The sequence below is a fragment of the Hemicordylus capensis genome, chromosome 3 (genome assembly GCF_027244095.1).
Source record: "Hemicordylus capensis ecotype Gifberg chromosome 3, rHemCap1.1.pri, whole genome shotgun sequence".
Lineage (NCBI taxonomy): Eukaryota > Metazoa > Chordata > Lepidosauria > Squamata > Cordylidae > Hemicordylus > Hemicordylus capensis.
Genome location: NC_069659.1, coordinates 41629295 through 41646303, shown reverse-complemented (window position 1 = coordinate 41646303; position 17009 = coordinate 41629295). Strand labels below are relative to the sequence as shown.

Here is a 17009-nt window from a genome sequence, read left to right as displayed (position 1 = left end):
GTGTCCAATTCCCCACCAAGAAGTCAAACAAGGTTGCAAGAGAAAGTAGTTGGGGCAACATGGTCATTTGAGATGCTAACAGACTGCGAAAACAACCCAGCCCAGCCCCGCAGTTAGCCCTCTCTGCCACGAACTGCAAGGCACAATGGATCCCCATTATTTAATAAGCTGATCATTGACAGAACACAGTCTTTCCCCCGCTCTCCACTTCCTGCCACAGACAAGTATTTGGAATCTAAACAGTTCTAGCATATATTGCATTTTTGGAAAAGAAAACTATAAGAAAAACCAACCAACCTCTGGAAGCTAAGTCCCACTCAAGAGCTACAGCAGCAAGAAAATGAGATATAAAGTGGATTAGTATGATTGGCTGCAGACTGCAGCAAGATAGCTTACTGTAATCTCATAAGAATTTCATACTTGAACTTGCAACAGTGAGTTCAATTTGACTGTTTAATGTTATACAGTACATACTATAAACTGAACATAATTGATTTGCACGCTAACTGAATCTTAGCGTATGGTCTCTTTATACATTATTTTCCTGCAGCTACTGTATGCAGATCTCAAAGTGTTAGTACATAAGATATTCATTAAACTTGTATGAGGAGAATAAAACCTAAAGAGATTTGAAGATCATCATTTTCTTCTTCACCTGTTTGCCCAATTACACATTATAATCCAAGAAATAAACATTTAAACTGCAAAACTATAAGTTTAAACATTAACATTTTATGATTAATTGATGTGCAACAATATTAAGGGAAAGAAGATCAAACTCTCTTCATGCAAATAAATCTTCAACACTCTCTGCAAGCAGTTTCAATAATTGTTTCATTCTTTGTATAAAATGGTCTTAAGATATATACTCCATAAATGTTGTCAGTGCAATTCTGTTAGTGAAAGAAATGTGACAGTTGCTTTCTCTTTTTCTTTTCTAGGATATAAAAACCTCTCCTTTGCACGGCTAAACTTTAAGTGAACCATTTAGGTTACACATTCTTGGGGAAAAGTTTCTAGGTGAAGTCATCTGAGCCAACTTTAGCTAATTTGTAGACAGCTGTTACCCAAAACGATGGGTATAAAAATATAGGACAGCTGAGGAACAATAATTACTAGCTAAGAGAGCTACTAAAAAAAGCACTTAAACAGAACAGCTTGATCAATGCAAACTGTCTGACCTTATCTATTGCTGCTGCTGAATAATTAAAAAAAAATCAATACAAATTATAGAATAAAAAAGCTTAAAAAAAGTTGAATTTTCTCTGAAAAATATACTTGCAAGTTCTGAACTACCATAATGTCTCACACCCCTTCCCTGGTATATATTCCCTTGGAATTATAATTTTAAAAGATGCCTTTGTTAATTCCATGACAATGTTGTATTATTCAATGAGATAAAATATTAATAACTTAAAATTTGATTCTCTCATATTAACTGCTAGCAAGCAGGAGGAAAACAGCACATCAACTATCAAATGTGCTTGGCTAGGCATAAATACTAACCTATACATTTTGGTTCAAAGTCAGTTTGTAAAACTGCATATAGGATAATGCCTTAAGTAGTTTGCCCCTAGTTTTTGAAATTATACCCAAGAAACAAAGTTCAACCACTTTAAGGTAGGACACAAAGTGAAGCTTCATACAGATTTGGAATACCCTGACTGAAATATTCTGCAGCTGATCATTCAAATGAAAACATGTTTCTCATAAGTCTGCACCCCACTCCCACCTGCGCAAAAAAGGTTTAACAAAAAGAAGAAGTACAATAAACTCTTGGTAGAAGGTTCTTCTCATGAGGCAATGTAGCATATCCTACAGCCAGATAAAAAAATTACATTGCAACTTCATTACATTTTTTCATAAACATGCAGCTCACTGTGAAATACAAAACACTTGGCTCTGAAGAAAGAACAGCTCAATAAAGACAGACTGCATCAATAAAATTTTCTTTCTGATTAACTTTACATGGTAATAAAACCTGCATCTTCACTAAAGTTCAGATAACAGGTTTCATATTATAATGCAATAATTTGCTATTTGTGAACATAATGTTCAGGAGGGAATGTATACATTGACATACTAGACTATAAAAAATTCAGTTACAGAATTTTATTGATACAGTAGATTAACAAAAGCTAATAAGGAAAATAAGATAGGCTTTCATTACATTATTTAATAACACATTTTAAAAATTAAAATATTAAATCCTTTTTAAATTCTCAGTGCCAGAAGAGGTCCAGAAGTCTGGTATCAATACTGAGGTGTGTAAAAGGAACCTTGTTTCACAAGTCTGCATCTGTTTGTATTATTTCATCCCACATCATTCAAAAGCAATTTGGCACCTCCAAAGACAGGCAGGTGCCAGTGGTAAACACTGGATTAGATACATAAACAAAACAGAACATGTCTTTTATTCTCTAACAAATAGTGTCAGAAGAAAGTGTCACTATTTTGTCAAGCTGATTAATTTTTTCACAGTTAAATGACAAGAAAAATAAAAATACAGACACTGACAGATATTGCTTGATATCCATTCTAATGTATTTCTTTTTCCTGTTTTTGAAATCAACAGATCTAACAAACAGTCTGGCACTGTCAGGTTTAAAGCCGGAGTAAAAGCTATACAAGCACTTTAGAAGTCAGAAACATTTTAAAAAAGGATTATTTACAGGTGGTTTCTTTAGTTCATATGTCTGTATAGCCAGCACACATCACACTTCACAAAAACCCACAGTTAATGATATTAACATGTGTGTGGCTTATGCTTGTGACCTAGGAACTCCAAATGCAGGGACAGGAAATAAAAGATTGCTTTAACTTTCATCAGCAACCCCACTGTGAGCATCAACCACTTTCTTCAGCCTCAAGCTTTATATGTAATAAGAGCATTCTTCCAAGCGTTCACTTAAAAGGCTGAAAAACATGGCTTATTCATCGCCTTTCCCTTTTGGATGTCCTCCGGCGTACCTGTGAAAGACACCAAAAGGAATTAATTATATGTCCCAATCCAGCTAAGGAAATCCAAACATTTAGACAGGCCTCCACATGCATGGAATCCATATGCAAGACGGAATGTGCATCTGAACACCAACAGAACCTATCTGCCCCACACTGCTTTCAATGGGACATGTAAGCCCATAGACTTTCTAGCTAACTCATTGTGTACAAGTACCTTTTAAAAGCATGACTAGACTAGAGATGGAACAGGGTGATATTATTTCAGAAAACATTTAAATATACTCCAATGAGTATAAATGCAGAAGAGTCCTGTTAATTTCAAAGGGGTTTAATGGCGCTTAAGCACAGTTCATTTCAATAGGATTTAGGTGCAATCCAGGAAAAGATCAGCATGGTGAATGCATCCAAGAAATTTATCACACCAGGTGCCTGTCAGTCATTACCCAACCAGCTCTCACATTAAGCACAAATAACTTATGTTTTCCTTGCCACTGCTTCAATGTGGGAAATGGAACTGCCTGATCTATGTCACTGTGAAATCCATTAGGCTCACTTCCCACATTAGAAGCAGGGAAAGAGAAAATGAAAGCTCTCTTTCATTTCTTCTAGTAATGTGGCTCTGTCAAAACAAATTCTAGGCTATAAGATTAAGGAAAGAACATAGATATTTAGCGAAATCTGTTACACACCAACATCTACTTACTCTGACTGTGGGAACTTCCTCCTCCTCTTCCTCCTCCTCCTCCATCGTTACTTCTTGGGGAATATCTTGTACAGGAGAGCTACTCTGAAATACATCCATCTCTTCACCAGACTCGTTTTCTTTACTTGCTGTTTGTTTTGATCGTCCAGGTCTTCTAAAGTACAAAACCACAACTCAGCTACACTATACCATTGCTGTCTTTTATTGTGTTCATTGTTATATATTGTTGCAGTCTTTTTTATTGTGGGATTTTATTACAGACTGTGTTTTTAATCTTTTATTGTAAGCCGCCTCAAGTAGCAGTATGCTGGTGGGGTGGGGTAGAAATATTTTAAATAAATACACACATTAAGTTTCAGCAAGTAAGGTATGGTTTGTAGGGGTCATGGCAGCATCTAAGGAATATCATAGGCTTTATATACCACATTTGGTATATGTAAAGTAATGCCCAGTTGTTTACACTTTTGGTAAGTATTTCTGAGGTATATAGCAAGTCTAAACAAATAAACAGATTGCTCACCTGTAACTTATGATCTGGTAGAGATCCATTGACATCCATCAGAACAGGTTCTGCGCCTGCACAGGACCCTCGCGGTAGAATGCCACAGCTCATCATTGCGACTGAGCCCTGCCTCCATGCCCACAGCATGTTATTTAAACCCGGGCTGGCACCATCTTCCTCGGTTCTTGGACGACAGCCGTGAAGGATGATCATCCGGACCGTAGCAGGTGAATTCATCACTGGAAGGGACTTGCATGTACACTCAGAACGCACATAGCAGAACACTACTGCAGAGGGGTGATTCGGGAGGGTCTTATGGATGTCGACCGATCTCTACCACAGGTGAGCAACCTGTTTATCTGGATTGGGATCCATTGAGATCCATAAGAATGGGTATTTAGCGAGCTCCCGATAGAAGAGGGTGCAGTAGCAGCTATTGTAACACCTGTTTTAGAATTATTCTCCCAAAGCTTGCCTCAGCAGCAGAGCGCATGCCTATGGCGTAATGCTTAAGAGCATAAGAACATAAGAACAGCCCTGCTGGATCAGGCCCAAGGCCCATCTAGTCCAGCATCCTGTTTCACACAGTGGCCCACCAGATGCCGCTGAACGCCACAGGCAGGAGTTGAGGGCGTGCCCTCTCTCCTGCTGTTACTCCCCTGCAACAGGTACTCAGAGGCACCCTGCCCTTGAGGCTGGAGGTGGCTCACAGCCCTCCGACTGGTAGCCATTGATAGACCTCTCCTCCATGAAGTTATCCAAACCCCTCTTAAAGCCATCCAGGTTGTTGGCTGTCACCACACCACATCTTGTGGCAGAGAGTTCCACAAGTGGATCACGCATTGTATGAAACAGTACTTCCGTTTGTTGTTCCTAGAACTCCTGGCAAGCAATTTCATGGAGTGACCCCTGGTTCTAGTGTAGGCAAAAGAATTTCTCTCTATCCACTTTCTCCACACCATGAATGATTTTATAGACCTCTTTCACGTCTCCCCGCAGTTGTTTTTTTTCTAAACTAAAAAGCCCCAGGTGTTATAGTCTTGCCTCATAAGAAAGGTGCTCTAGGCCCCTGATCATCTTGGTTGCCCTCTTCTGTACCTTTTCCAGTTCTATAGAGATAAATTTTAAAGAGCTTGACGAAAGGCAACTCAGTGGACCAGGTAGCTGCTTTACAGATGTCCATGAAGGTTACCCCTGACAAGTGTGCAGCCGATGAAGCATATGCACGGGTAGAGTGGGCCTTGATTGCTTCAGGTATTTTCACGTTCTGTGACTTGTAGGTGAGCATAATGAGTTCAACCAGACATCTGGACATTCTTTGTCTGGAAATGCATGAACCCCTAGCAGGGCCCTTGTAAGCTACAAAAAGGCACTTGGTGGATCTAAAGTCCTTAGTATGATCTAAGTAATATAAAAGCCCTGTGCACATCCAAAGAGTGCATCGCACATTCTAAAAGTGTAGATGGGTCCCTGAAGAATGTAGGGAGAACAATATCTTGGTTTCGGTAGAAGTCAGACACCATCTCGGGCATAAAGCTGGGGTCCATACACATTAGTACTTTAGCAAGATAGATCCTGGTATATGGTGAATCAATCCTCAAAGTCGTAAGTTCACTAATGTGCTTTACTGTAGTTATAGCAAGTAGTAAGGCTGTTTTTAAAGTTACTAGTTTGATGGAAGTAGTACCTGCTGGCTCAAATGGACTCTGGGTCAATCCTGAGAGAACCAAGGATAGACTCCATGGTTCCACAGGAGTACAAATAGGTGGGTATACATTCATGAAGCCCTTCAGTAAAGCTCTACTATCCGGGTGAGAAAAAGTCTTGCCATCACAGCCTGGATGTTTGGAAGAGAGTGCTGCCAAATGTACTTTCAGGGACACATTAGCCAAACCTTGCGATTTTAAGATAGTCAGAGGAGTATGTCCTTAGTGGTAGCTTGATTAGGCTAAAAACCATGCACTCTGGCATAGGTTTTCAAATGCAGCCATTTGCCAAAGTAGTTACGTCTGGCAGAAGGCTTCCTTCGGTTGAGTAGGATCTTATTCAGAAGCCATGCCGTCAGAGGGAGTGTGAGTATGTCTGGATGCGGGACTTGACCGTGGTCTTGTGTCAGGAGATCTAGCTCTTGTGCAAGTCTTTGGTACTTGTTTCTCGATAGATAGTACTTGTGGAAACCATGGTTGTATTAGCCACCATGGAGTCACTAAGATGCATGAAGTTTGAGAAGGCGTTGCACCACTACATGATTGATCAATGGATGTGGAGGGAACATGTATGGGATCTCCCAAGTCCATCTATCTGGAAGGCATCTCACCGTGATTGTGGGTTGTGATCTGCTCTTGAGCAAAAACATCTGCACTTTGTTTTTTTCAAACAGGTTTATGGCGGGACATGTCCAGTTGTTGAAGAGTGGGGCAATATATTCCATCTTGATCTCCCATTCGTGGTTCTGCTGTTGCACAAACATGCGACTCAGATTGTTTGCTAGGATGTTGTCCAGGCCTTTTATGTGGAAGGCTATTGGGTAAACCTGATGTCTGATGCACCAGTGACACAGTTGCAGGCTGAGGGCACAAAGAGTTCGTGACACTGTTCCACCCGTCAACTGATGTAAGCCAGGGCAGAGGTATTGTCTAAATGCACCTGCATGACCTTGAAGAAGTGGTAGGAAGGCTTTCATTCCTTGGAAGACAGCCAGCAGTTCCAGAAAGCTGATATGAAACTGAGTTTGTTGTGGGTTCCACTTGCCTTGAATTTTATGATTCTCGCAGTGGGCACCCCAACTCAGCAAAGACGCATCTGTCGTCAACCAGATTGACAGAGTCAGAGTCTGAAAAGGAACTCCCTCTAAAATATTTTGGCAGTTCAACCACCACATAAGGGAGCGAAGTATCTGATCTGGAATTTCCAGAAACCTGTGTTGGCTGTCCATGTTTGCGTGGAAAACTGACAGAAACCAAAGTAGTTTGGGCATCTTCAACCATGCATAACACACTACTGTGTTGCAGGACGCCATGAGGCCCAAGAGTCACTGAATGAGTTGAACTGGCTGAGATGGATGATGCTGGAATTCGTGGATCAGATCCCTGATACACTCATATTGCTCCTTGGGTAAGTACGCTCTCCTGGTTTCTGTGTTCAAGATTGTTCCAATGTAGCCGATGACACATACTGGTTCTAAATGGGACTTCCAATCCTCCAAATACAGATAAGATTGCTATGCCCTGCATCCTCAGATGGGCCACCTCTACGGCCATGCATTTGGTAAATACTCTTGGGGTGGTAGAAAGCCTGAAGGGCAAGACTTTGTATTGGTACACTTGTTCTCTTATGGTAAATCTCAGATATTCCTGTGTCAATCTCTTATGCCAATATGAAAATACACATCTTTTGAATCCAGGGTTGCAAGCCAATTCTCTTGATAAAGAAGTGGTAGGATCTCTTGTAATGCTATCATGCAAAATTTTCTTACATGGCCAAATTTGTTCAGGTGGTGCAGATCCATGATGCGGTGGATCCTGCCATCCCTCTTCGGGATTTCAAAATAACGGGAGTAAAAACCCTCCCACTGTGCGCCCACCGCACAGGGGTTATTGCACTCTTTTCTAATAACTCCTTCACTTCCTCTTGCAATGACTGGGATGGTTGAGTGAATTTCATCCCTGAAATGTTAGGGGTTGTTCTGAACTCTATGTCGTATCCCATGGACATGATATCTAGGACCCAGTGGTCCGATGTTATGCAGTGCCATGCAGGGGTGTGCCAGTCTGATGGATTCGCGTGCTGGTGTAAGAGCTGGGATTGGGAAGCTGGTTTTGTTGCTCATCTGCCAAGATGTTACTGCCCCTGGTGGCAGTAAGGGTGAGGAGTGTGGAGGTGACGGTGGGTGGTTCTGTTCTTCACAGATACCCCTACTAACTTGTTCTTCAAAGATACCCCTGCTAACTTGGCAAAGAGGCACCTTTTAATGTGGTGATTCTCTTTATTTAGCAGGGGAAGAGTAACTGGCCCTATCAACCCCCAGCACAGTACCTCCAGTGACTGTTACTGGTGTATATCTTATGTTTATTTTTAAATTGTGAGCTGTTTGGGGACAGAGATCCATCTTATTTATTTATTGTTTCTTTGTGTAAACTGCCCTGAGCCATTTTTGGAAGGGCGGTATAGAAATTGAATAAATAATAATAATAATACTTTTGAGGCTCCGCCTGTTTCGTATGCTGAGATTAAGCGACTTTGCTTTTGCCTTGATAGGAACTTTTATGTTAAGGGTGATATTGTTTCTTGAAATCACGGCATTCCTGTTGTCTGAACATGGGCCTCTGCCTGGGGTAAGAGCAATACTTTGATGCTTAGGAAGAAGTCGAAGTTGTGGTGCTAAAAGTCTTTGCTAAACTTTGACTTCTTTAATTGCTCCATGGTGGAGTCAGTTGTCTCACTGAAGAGGCCCTTACCATCAAAAGGTAAGCTCTCAATTTTTTCCTTCATATCGCTCTGAAGATTAGTGAAACAAAGCCATGTGTGTCTCCATAGCAAGACTGCTGCTGCCATGGAATGAGATTCTGACTCGGCTAGGTGTTTTGCCATGCTCAGTTGTTGCCAAGTAAGCGCAGCCAATTTATCCTATGTTTGTTGGTATTTCTTTTTAAATTCTTCCGGTGATAGGATGTCTAAATCGTCTTGAAGAGCTTCCCACAGGCCATGATTATACTTAGCTGTGCAGGCCGAATAATTCGCAATCTTAACCGACAGACATGATGTGGAGTAGATTTTTCTCCCTAAAAGATCTACCTTTCTCCCCTCTTTGTCTGAAGGGGTGGTGTGAGGCCATCCAGATTGCGTTGGGGTGGTGCAGTCAATGACCAGGGAGTTAGGAATAGGATGCTTAAGGTACTGTCTTTCTCTTGGATGCGATACAAACTCTCTAAGCATTTGGAAATTGGAGTTGATGTATGGATGACTTCCCAAACACACTTCGTTGCACTGGAGAGAACTGGGAGAACTGGCAGAGCCACAGATTGACTGAGACGACTGAGATTTCACCATAAAGTTGTAGACGGGATCAATTTATGGTGGCTGGGTCGGATTTCAGGTCTAAACCCAGAGCCTCTGCCATTTCCCTAACATGTTTATGGTAGGCTTTCATTTATTAATTAGGGGAGACATAGGTAGAAGGAGGCACATCAGTAGGTGGATCTGTCAAATTGTCCGGATCTTCTGAATCTGAATAGAAGTCAGATGAGCCATGATGATCCGACAGTGATCCAGCTGGGGAGTGTGGAATATGTGTTTGAGTCTCAATAGTAGACTTTACTGGCAGAAGAAGAACAGAGTGTTTGAGTCCCTATAGCAAAGCATGGAGGTTTCTGTGGTGGAGGGGTTGTCTCAAGTTGCTGTCAACACTGGAGGCACAGATGGTGAAGTAGGGGTCTGAGTAGCTACAGAAGCTTGCACAACAGGCCTGCTTGGCAAAGCAGAAGTATCTCCACTTGCTATTATGTTCACTGGACGAACTTGTGCCCATGGAGAAGTAAGAGGATAGTAGGACTTTGATGAAACTGATCTCCAAGGTCTTCCTTCCTGAAAATCATACGAGAAGCCAGGAGAGGCGGTTCCCATCGCAGCCATAGTGAGCATTGATCTCGCAGCCAAAGTGTGTAATAAACCGAATGAGTGCCAAGCAGAGGGACCCTCCAATTGGGCAACAGATAGGGTATAAGAAGATGGCTGGTCAACTGAATGAATAGTAGCAGACCCTATTGGTGTAGGTGTGGTTGTCAGGAGAAATCCTTTGAATGTGGTCGTAGAAGGTGTACTGGAGGAGGAATCCGGTATCAATAGCAATGTGAGTGCTGCAGAGGGATCCAAACAGGCACCTCTACCTGATCCCTCTTCATTGGTGTTGAATGTCAGCATTGGCATTTGACATGGGGTGGGGGAGCAAACCGTCTCGTTGCCAACAACACTGGTGTATGTCCAGTTGACATTGCATCTGGAAACAGAGGAGCATGTGTCTTCCGCATTGACGGAGCTTCTCGATGTCCATCAGGAGGCATCGACGGAGCCGAGGAATGAATTAGTGTTGGAGCTGGAGACAGAGATCGAGCCCTCGGTGTAGAGAGGCTTTTGTGGATCTGGCGTTGTCTTCTATGTCAATCTGCTGGTACTGAGGGAAACTGTCGACTTCGAGGCCTGTTCTGACATTCTGACGCCAGTTGCTGTAGTTCTGTCTTTGGTTAAGTCTATACTTTTAGACTTCTTCGGTTTCGGTGTTGATGAGGCAGCTTCCAAGGTTGCCCGTTTGGTCTTGGACCGGATGTCTGGAACTCGAATCCACATCCAAAGGCTGCTTAGTGCTCTTCAAAGTTGTAGATGCTGAAGCCGATAGCTTTGATGTTTTCGGTGTCAAGACCATTTTAGTTGGTGATTTTGATATTAACGTCGATGGGCGTGGCTTGCTCAGAGTCGAGGGATTTAACACCTCATCATAAATGGGTGTGTGAAGCTTCAGAGCTTGATTCTTGTGCGTTTGCTTGGAGAAAGACAGACATACCCTGCAAGAGGAAATGTTGTGCTCCTTATCAAGGCAGATGAGGAACAAATCATGGAGGTCCTTAAAGGGGAGCTTAGCATTACACCTCACACCTCTTAAAGCTGTTTTTCCTTAGCCATAACAATAATCAAATATCGTTGCCCAAAGTCCATTCCAAAGATCAAATAAAGCCAATGTAGTCTGGAATTCAAAATCAAGTCAAACTGGTGAAAAGGGTCCTTTTTTAAAGAAAGAAAGAAAGAAAGAAAGAAAGAAAGAAAGAAAGAAAGAAAGGAAGGAAGGAAGGAAGGAAGGAAGGAAGGAAGGAAGGAAGGAAGGAAGGAAGAACTCACAAAGTAAATTTGAAGAACTTTATCCGAGGAGCAACAGACGAAGGTCCAAACGTAATGGCTGTCAGAAAAGAACAGAGGAACATGGTGCCAGCACGCCTTTAAATAGCACACTATGGGCGTGGAGAGGGGGCTCAATAGCCATGACAAGCTGCAGCATTCTACCACAAGAATCCTGTGCAGGCGTAGAACCCATTCTTATGGATCTTGACCCAGACCTTTTAATTACATTTAAGGCACTCCACAACCTTATCCAGACATTATGTTGTATGTGCATACAAGTGTCTGTATTCATATGCGTGTTTTTGTGTGAATGGTTGCACATGCATTCATTTTAAAAGTGAACTAGTATACAGGTGCCTCAAATGCATAGTACAGAAAGGAAGTATTCTACTGTATGTGTGTTGAGCATAAAGTGTGAATCACACTGTACAGGTGGACCTCGTTATCCACGGATTCAGTATTCGCAGTTGGGGAAAAGACAACCAACCTGCGGGGGAGGGGAGATGTCGACCTTGTATATCTGCGGGTCAGAGGTGGCCATAAATGACCATGGGGTTCATTTCCCGCCACCATTTTCTTTGATGGAGCCACAAAATGGCTCCTGTCTTTGTTAAAAAAAAAATCAAAGGAAAAAACTGCTAATTTTTGGTCAATTTGGGGGCACATCACAACTCAGGGGGAGCAGCAGAGCATTCTAACAAGCTCCCCCAGAGAAAATCAGCTGATTTTCATCCATTTTCAGCCGACCGGGAGCCTAACCCCCACGATTACATAGCCCCCAATGACCCGATATTCACAGTTTCCATATCCGCAACTGTAGCCTGGAATGGAACCCCCGTGAATATCGGAGTTCTCTTGTACCCCGATTATACATGCACTGAACATAATATATGAGTAGGGATCGTGTCAAATTCACATATTACCCTTTTTTCTGCTGAGAGGGTGGCGTTTTCGGTGGTCTTCCTCTTCTTTTCTGTGGTGTAGACTGGTTAGATTCAGCTGTACTTATTTCAGATGATTCAGACCTATTTTGGAAGCATACCTAGTTACATGGAAAATTTACAATACTCAAGAAGCATGTTAAGAGTCCTTTACAAAAAACCAGACATACCTTTGTTGTGCTTTTCTTGGTGTCTTGTATTGCCGACCTTTCGGCTTCTGCTCAAAGTTTTCCATTTGCCTTTCCTCCTCCTCCTCTTCCTCCTCCTCCTCCTCTTCCACAGGTTTAACTGGTATAGGTTTTTTTCTACCTCTTTTAGAAGTCTTTACCACAGGTTCTTCCTTTTGTGTGCCCCCAATGGCTGCCTTAGGAGGTCGTCCTCTTCTTCCCTTCTTTGGTGGACTGTTTTGTTCATCCTCACTTTCTAGCACATCTTCCTTTAGTCTTTTTTCCTCTGGCCACTGAGGTTCTTCAGACTCGGAAACAGGAGCTGCTCTCTTCCTCCCTCGCTGACCACTCCTAAGTTTTGGTTCTTGTCCCAGTTTACTCAGGTCATCCATACCCAACTTCTCTTCCGGGTCTGCGATGATTTTCTTCCTACCTCTGGGCTTTTCCAGCTCTGACTAAGGAAGAAGGAGAAGATTACTTCCTTCAAATATATCAAGATCCAACTTGAAAAGATCAAGTGACTCACTCCCAGTCTGAAGTACCCAAATCACCCCTTTTACCTTCAAGAACTGTGTTTTCAAATTCCTCCTTGTTAAACTACATACTGACTGACCAGAGGATTAGAACAAAATAGTCTACAAGTAGAGAATATTTTAAGAATATTTAAGGTAAACCCTTCTAAAACATACGTTTTTATACACATGAACGGAAAGCAAAAGTGTCCCAACCATGCTGGGGCTCCCTTACTGAAAATCAGCCACATATATGATGCTAGCTAGAAATTCATTTCTATTTTATGTAGTTAATATTAAAATATTCTCAATTCATTAATTCAATTAATTCAATGTAATTAATTCATCCTTACAATTTCAGAGTCATCTCTTTTGTCATTCTTCTTTCCTGGCAAAGGAGAAGCCATTGTATAGTCTTCATTTTCACTGTGGTCCATTTCAGTACTGTCAAGTCTATTGCAACAAAAATACTATCATTATTATAAATTAAATTCTGTTTTCTCACTTGAGTTTCAAGTTGACAACACCTTCAGGATAGGCTCTCAAGCAAAGTATGAAGAAAAAAAGAATCTTCATCAGCCTCCATAATTTCACTTATTAGACTTGAAAATTTACCATCAATATGACAGATGGGCCTGCATATTTCAGGGGATGCACATCAATAGGTCCCATTCATAGAAACTGGGCCATCCAACGGCAGGGTGAAGTATAGGTTTTGCCTTCATTGCAATATTATCTTGAAGTGCAGTGGTTCACTCTTCCCCACAAGAGTAAATTGAAACCATTCAATTGAATGTATCACTTTACTTTCTCCCATTTATAGGGAACACCAATTTTGAGAGCTAAACCTGACCGTGGTGACCCCAGCTGCCCATGGCGAAGGGCAAATATTGCCCTCAGAATACTTCCTATTTATTCTGCCCCACAGAACTCAATGGGAGGCACTGAGCTGCATCCATGCCGTTTTTAAGGATGCATTTGCACCTTTCTTTCAAAATCAATATTAGCTTAGCCCAGGAGTTAAATATTTCACTTCTGCACTTAATGCTTCAACATATCAGTAAGGAATAAGCTACTGCTGTATTTCTCTGTTTTGTCTCCCAAAATGAGAAGAAAAATAATGGAAATCCTGTGATCCCAGGCAAAGAACTGAGATAATGACTGTCAATTGCCTACTGAGGTGGAGTCCCATCAAAGAGAAAAGAGAGAAGCTATGGAAGGCCCCAAGCTGGCTTTCTATGCAGGTACAGAAACTCAATGATGGGATCCTCAGAGACCATAACGAAGAAAAGAAATAGCGCACTAGACTCCTGAACTGTTTTCTCTTTCATAGGGAAAACAGCAGTATGTTATTTGTTCCAGCAGGAAACCAACACCAAAACTACTACTGGCCAGATGCAAACCAAACTGTGATAAAGCTCCAATGCAGAAATGATGCCTCGGGGGCCAGATCACTTTAACCAGTATTACCCCCTGCAGACAGAAATAGTCAGAGCAACCTTAACTCCACCGGGAATTGATCTGACCAAGACAAAGTAATTTGACCCCTCACTCCCAGATTTCCATCTTCCTGTGTGACCTGTCACATGTACTGTACTGATGACATTTTGGGACAACACCATGGCTGTCACAGCAGCCATGAAGTCCTAAGCCACATCAGACAAGGCGGCCTTCACACAGATAATGAAGGACCACAAACCAATACAAGAAGGCAAAGCACTATTGAACATGAACAATTGTTTTACTGCAAACCCACCTCCCTTTGATTCTTCCAGGGGAGCTTGGATTTGAATTGCTGCTGGCATTGCTTACAGTTTCCATTCGAGAAGATTTGGACTGAGATTGCTTGCCTGCTGATGAAAGAGGCTTGTTAACTGCTCCAAGGACATTGGCTGCTTTGGGCTGAAGAAGAAGAAGAAAAAGAGAAAGTTCTCCACATTAACTTAAATATTTAGAATGATCAGTACTGTCTGAAGTAAAGTAATTTCCAAACATGATCATGCAATTTACAGATAATGCAATTCCAGGGAATTTAGTTCAACAAATAGGTTCAAGACGAACTTAAAACAATATTAGACAAATTTTTCTCCTAAATCTTTTGGATGTCTAGGATTTTTTCAGTCTCAATGGTGACCCAGTCTAGCAAACAGAACCACTTTCAACATTCATTCTTCTATTTAAAAGTCTGATTTAACTCCAGATTGGTGGGAATTATAATCAATTACCAACATACAAAAACTACACATGTAACAGAATACATCCAGAGACTGGCCTCTCAGAGGATTATAAATATATACTAATACACTTGTACAATAAATATGCAAACAGAGCTTATTTGACCAAAATTAAATTATGTCCCATATAAACATTATTGAAGGTAGCGGTCAATATTTTTCTTGTTAACCAGAAAGCATATATCAAATTCAAAATGCAAATCTTGAACAAGCAATTCTCTCATATTTAAACTGTTTTTAATTGTTTTAAACTGTTTCAGTATTGTTTTGGTTTCTGATTGTTTTTCTGGTTTTGTCTCTGTTTTGTTGTTGTGAACCACCCAGATGAGACAGATGGGGTGGAACAGAAATAACAAATTTAGCATGAAAACCACAGTGCGACTGCCCCAAAGAACAAGGTGAAGTTCAAGGTTGGCCCTCTTATTACTAGGACCAGTGAGCAAACCTGACTTTGCTGACTGAAGCACCATATGGCCTACTTTTGTTAAGAAGCTTCCTTATTGTTTCCCCTCATTTGACCAGAGCTGGGTAACCATGCACAGGTTGAATGCCTGCCTGGCATCCCTCATCTTTCAAGCCTAGAACCTGCTGAAGCCTCAACTCCTGATCACCAGGTGCCCAACAAAGTTAGGGACAAGAACATCTGAGAGTTATCAATGCCATATCAATGCAACCAATGAGGACACTGACAGAGTAGCCAAAGCCAGTGAATCCTGGAAGATAGCCATTCTGTAAAACCCAACTTTCCTATCAGCCCAATGAGGACATTGAAAGGCAGGGATTTGGGTCTTTGGGAGATATGGTTAACGTAAATACGTTTCCATGTGTAACAGTGCAACTAGCACTTCCAGGCCACTACAAAACACTGCATAAATACTGGGCCAATAAACTAGGATAGACTCCTAATTATCATAAGAGCCAGCATGCTCTGTTACATCCTTGATGTAGTATGACAAAATCTGACCCAAGGATCCTTATGTCAACACCACCGCCACCAAAACTAACTTAGGGCATCAAGGTAGCCAGTAAATTGTCAATCTGGGTCTATCCTACCTTCAGATTCATTCAGACATAAGGAAGGTACATTCAGCATAAGGTAATGGATTCTGGATATTTTGTATAGGTCAGGGAGGGCGACTTAAATATACAATAGATTTAGAGCAGGGCTGCTCAGCTTTGGCCCTCCTGAAGATGTTGGCCTACAACTCCCACAATCCATGGCTACTGGCCACTGTGGCTGGGGATTATGGGAGTTGTAGTCCAAAAGCAGCTGGGGGGGATGCTAGGTTGAGCAGGCCTGATTTAGCGGAAACTAGATTTGATCCACAATATTCTTATAAAAATTACAGGAGAAGCTATAACAGTGGCTTGGGAGAAAGGGAAACACTCCCCCCTCAAGGAACAGGTAGGAGGGGAAATAGAGAAGGGTCCCTGCATTTGTACTCTTCTCTGCAAGACTGATATTAATCTGCATCAATCTGAAAGCAGGATCTCCTTGGCCCTGTGATGTAGAAACTCTTATAGTGGTGCAGTTGTTACTTTATTTGTGCAGGAAGCGGTCTCTCCCCCGTTGTGCCTGAGGACTCGCCACCCGAAGGGGCCATCGACTGCAGGACCTCTCCAACTGCCTGCCCGGACAGAACAGTGTCAGCCGGGGCTGGGGCAGGGAGGATTGGAGCGCAAGAGTCAGCAGAGGCTCGGAGAGCGGGAGGAGGTGGATCGCCCGGTCTCCTAGAGTGCCGGGGAAAGCGCTCAAAATGGCGTCCCGTCGGCACCAGAACGTTAACGGCCCTTTTAACACTGTTGAAGCCCCCAGAGGAATGCTCCATAAACGCCCTCCGGGGAGGGAGGGAGGGGGGGTTTGAGAAGACTGAACACACTAGGGCCAACACAAACGGAAAGAATATTTATATTTTATATATATATATATATATATATATATATATATATATATATATATATATATATATGTATGTGTCTCCTCTGTTACCTCTATATATAGAGAGAGTCTCCAGTCTCCTCTGTTACCTCTCTCTCTATATATATATATATAGGAGACTGGGCAAGGGACTGGACAATGGACTAGGGTGAATACAAGAAA

At 41.9% G+C, this 17009-nt stretch overlaps 1 protein-coding gene across 2 annotated transcripts in view; it reads right to left on the bottom strand.

Moving 5' to 3' along the window:
- Positions 1-435: 435 nt before the first annotated feature.
- The window catches only part of PDS5B (PDS5 cohesin associated factor B), a 152981-nt gene continuing 136407 nt past the window's right edge, over positions 436-17009 (bottom strand). The window contains exons 30-35 of one of the 2 annotated variants that reach the window (XM_053308801.1): positions 14431-14576; positions 13028-13127; positions 12166-12617; positions 11978-12079; positions 3665-3815; positions 436-2970 (exon numbers count right to left, since the gene is read on the bottom strand). In XM_053308801.1, coding sequence (XP_053164776.1) covers positions 2935-2970; positions 3665-3815; positions 11978-12079; positions 12166-12617; positions 13028-13127; positions 14431-14576 — 987 coding nt within the window. In that variant the 3' untranslated portion in view covers positions 436-2934. Of the gene's footprint in view, positions 2971-3664; positions 3819-11977; positions 12080-12165; positions 12618-13027; positions 13128-14430; positions 14577-17009 lie in introns of both variants that reach the window. The other variant, XM_053308800.1, reaches the window with a different exon arrangement.